Source organism: Microtus ochrogaster, chromosome 1, assembly GCF_000317375.1.
Source record: "Microtus ochrogaster isolate Prairie Vole_2 chromosome 1, MicOch1.0, whole genome shotgun sequence".
NCBI classification, from domain to species: domain Eukaryota; kingdom Metazoa; phylum Chordata; class Mammalia; order Rodentia; family Cricetidae; genus Microtus; species Microtus ochrogaster.
Genome location: NC_022009.1, coordinates 57637183 through 57640666, shown reverse-complemented (window position 1 = coordinate 57640666; position 3484 = coordinate 57637183). Strand labels below are relative to the sequence as shown.

Sequence of the window (3484 nt, the reverse complement as noted above, 5' to 3'; positions counted from 1 at the left end):
GGTTGTGAGCCACCATGTGGTTGCTGGGAATTGAACTCAGGACCTTTGGAAGAGCAGGCAATGCTCTTAACCACTGAGCCATCTCTCCAGCCCGTGGCTCTGCCTCTTAAGTGCCACATGCTGCCTAGCAATTAGTTGCTTTTTTTTCTTATGTGATGGGATAATCAGCCATGTGACTTCTCTACCTCCATCCTCTTTTTTTTTTTTTTAAGCGAAAAACCAAAAAAAAAAAAAAAAATTCAAGTCACGCATATGTGTATGGCATGTTTGGAGGTCAGAAGAGGGCATCTGGTCCCCTGGAACTGGAGTTACAGGCAGTTGTGAGCCATGGCATGGATATTGGGGACTGAATTTGGGGCTCCTGCAAGAACAGGATTCACGCTCAACCTCTGAGGCATCTTTCCAGTTGTGGTTTTTCTTTCTTTGATTTTTTTCCCTTCAGCCTAGGCTGGCTTTGAACGTTCATCGTTTCTGGCCTCTGAGTCATACACTGCACAGCTGACACGCCGCAGTTGTGAGGGACGGATGCCAGATGTGTTTTTTGAATAATGACATTTTATGAGCAGAGGCAGTTTTGGTGCTAAGTTCTCAAGAATTAGTGTAAAACCAAAGGTGGGTGAGTTAACCTTCATTGACATAGCTCTTAAAGTCCTTTAAGAAGACTGAAAAATGGATAAACTCTGGAAGCTCTACAAACTGCTGGGGTTTTAATCTGTCATTAAATTAATTCTATAGTGGTAAGTATTTTGGAAAAAATTGTTTATTTTCCTTTAAGGTTTAGTATAGACCTTGAATGTCCAATTTCATATTACAACATTTTTTTTCTATTTGGACTAACCAGATATATTTGAAAGTTTTATTTATTTTTTTTGTTTTTTGATATATGGTCTCATGTAGCCCAGGCTGGCTTCCAACTTGCTGTGTGGCGTATAGTTTTAGGTAGCCTTAAACTCCTAATCCTCTTGCCTGTACCTCCCAAATGCTGGGATCCGGGTCTATGTGTGCCACCAGGCCTGCCTTGAAGTTTTATCTTTGATATTTTCCGTTTTGTTTTTTTATTAACAGAGATGGACGATGAAGATTGTGAAAGGAGAAGGATGGAATGTTTAGATGAAATGTCCAATCTTGAGAAACAGTTTACAGATCTCAAAGATCAGTAAGTATCGACTTCAGAAGGTCTTTGTCGCTGCGTCTCAGTGGTATCATTTTTACTAGCACAAGGGCAATTACATGGTCTCCACTGTGTTCCCTTTTGTGTTTTATGGGAACAGACTGATCTGATCTGAAGGAGGCTTCAGTTATTGTTAATGCGTTGGAGACCTCATTAACCAAACAGAGTTTTTGGGGGTGGGATGGAGTAGGTGCCTGGCCTGTGGGTGTTGGTGATTCAGCTGTTTGTATTGTTGCACACTTGGTGCTAATCTGCATTGTTCATTCCTTTGTTAAATAAATTGGCTGAAGATTTTCCCCTCTGGTGCTGGTGATGAAACCGTGTATGTGATAAGCGAGTGCTCTGCCACTGAGCTATGGCCCCACATCCCTCTTTTTCCTTTTTCCTTTGAGGCAGGGTCTGGCTAAGTTGCCCAGGCTGGCTGTGAACTCGCTTTATAACTCAGGTAGGCCTTGAGCTTATGATCCTTCTAACCAAGCCTCCAGTGTAGCTGGGTTTACAGCTCTGTGCCATCAGGCTGAGATACCATTTTTAAAATTTGAGAATAAAGTAGAGTATTGTCCTCCAGTTTTCTATTTGGTTTTAATTTGATTTTATGTCTTAACATTCAATAGTGTGTATATTACCTGTTTCACATGTGTGTTACTTAATTTACTTGTAATAGCTCTGTAAGGCTTCCATTTTAATAACGAAGAAACTGATGCTCAGAGAAGTTTATTTATTCCCATAGTTTATCAAAAAGTGTAAATAAAGCCAGGGCTTTTGCCTCTAGTGTTACAAGTGCATTCCCTTAAGGCTCCATCTTTGGAGGAATTGTTATAAGAATGGAAGAGCATAGACGCTGATGAATCAGATTTGAATGTCTCTCTCTCTCTCTCTCTCTCTCTCTCTCTGTATTTCGCATGTATGTATGTCTGTTTATCACATGCACATGGAGACCAGAGGAGGGCATTGCTGGAATTACAGATGATTGTGAGCTCCCATTTGCATGCTGGGAGTCAGCCTCCCATCTCTGGAACAGCAGCTCTAAACTACTGAGCCATCTCACCAGCTTCTAAATTAGTCTTTCTTTTCTTTTCTTTTCTTTTCTTTTCTTTTCTTTTCTTTTCTTTTCTTTTCTTTTCTTTTCTTTTCTTTTCTTTTGTTTTTCAAGACAGGGTTTCTCTGTAGCTTTGGAGCCTGTCCTGGAACTAGCTCTTGTAGACCAAGTTGGTCTTGAACTCACAAGTGCTGGGATTAAAGGTGTGTGCCACCACTGCCTGGCTAAATTAGGCTTTCTTAACAGATGTAAAGGTTGCTGGGGAGTTTAGTGCTATGAAACTTGCCGAGCACAAGAGGTTAGAAAGCCCTGTTTGATGCCCAGCAACAGAAGTTAATATGTAAATAAATATGTCAACCCATACATAAAAACATTGCTGTTAGTGATCTCATAATCCACTGTGAAGTTATTAAGGAGTGTCTTCGTCAGTGTTCTATTGTTCTGAAGAGACACCATGAGCACAGTGACTTCTATGACAGAAAGCATATAGTTGGGGCTGGCTTGCAGTTTCAGTTAGTCCATTATCATCATGATGGGAGCATGGTGGCAGGCTGGCAGACATGGTACAGAAGAAGTTTTTTTGATTTTTTTGAGACAAAGGTTTTCTATGTAGTCCTGGCTGTCCTGGAATTTGCTTTGTAGATCAGATTGGCCTCTAATTTATAGAGACCTGCCTGCTTCTGTCTTCTGAGTTCTGGATTAAAGGCGAGTGCCACTATCACCTGACAGTATAATATTTTATTGTACTGGTTTAAATTATTGTAGCATGTTTATTGTCATGCCTGTAATTTCAACACTTGAGAGGTAGAGGTAGGTGGATTGGCATTGCAGGTAAACCTAGGTCACATAGCAAGAAAAATCTTAAAAAAAGATTTCCATTACTAATTTTATATTAGAATTAGTTTAAGTCTATTTAGGCAATATAGAGAGTTTAGCATCATTCTGGCAGAGAGGAAGCAAGTGAATGTGTGTGTGTTTAAAGAATTATTTTAAATGATGTGTATGCGTGAGTGGGGGTGTGTTTGGGGATGCAGTTTGCACACATGAATGTGCAGATTCTCATGGAGGTCAGAAGTTGGATTCCCTGCAGGTGGTTGTGAGCCATCTGCACATGCCCACTGAGAACCAAACACTCACCCCTAACCACTGGAATGTTTCTCCAGCCCCAAATTTGGACTTTGTGTTTTAGCAGAAGTAACCCATGAATGAAGAATTCTCATGCAGTTGATTGAGATTTCCCTGTTAATCTTTTTTTTTTTTTTTTTTTTTTAGAC

General features: G+C 40.3%; 1 protein-coding gene across 1 annotated transcript in view; it reads left to right on the top strand.

The window, feature by feature from the left end:
- Brms1l (BRMS1 like transcriptional repressor) overlaps positions 1-3484 on the top strand; it is a 37082-nt gene that overhangs the window by 3933 nt on the left and 29665 nt on the right. The window contains exon 2 of the mRNA XM_005343717.3: positions 1066-1156. Within this exon, the coding sequence (XP_005343774.1) occupies positions 1066-1156 (91 nt within the window). The remainder of the gene's footprint in view (positions 1-1065; positions 1157-3484) is intronic.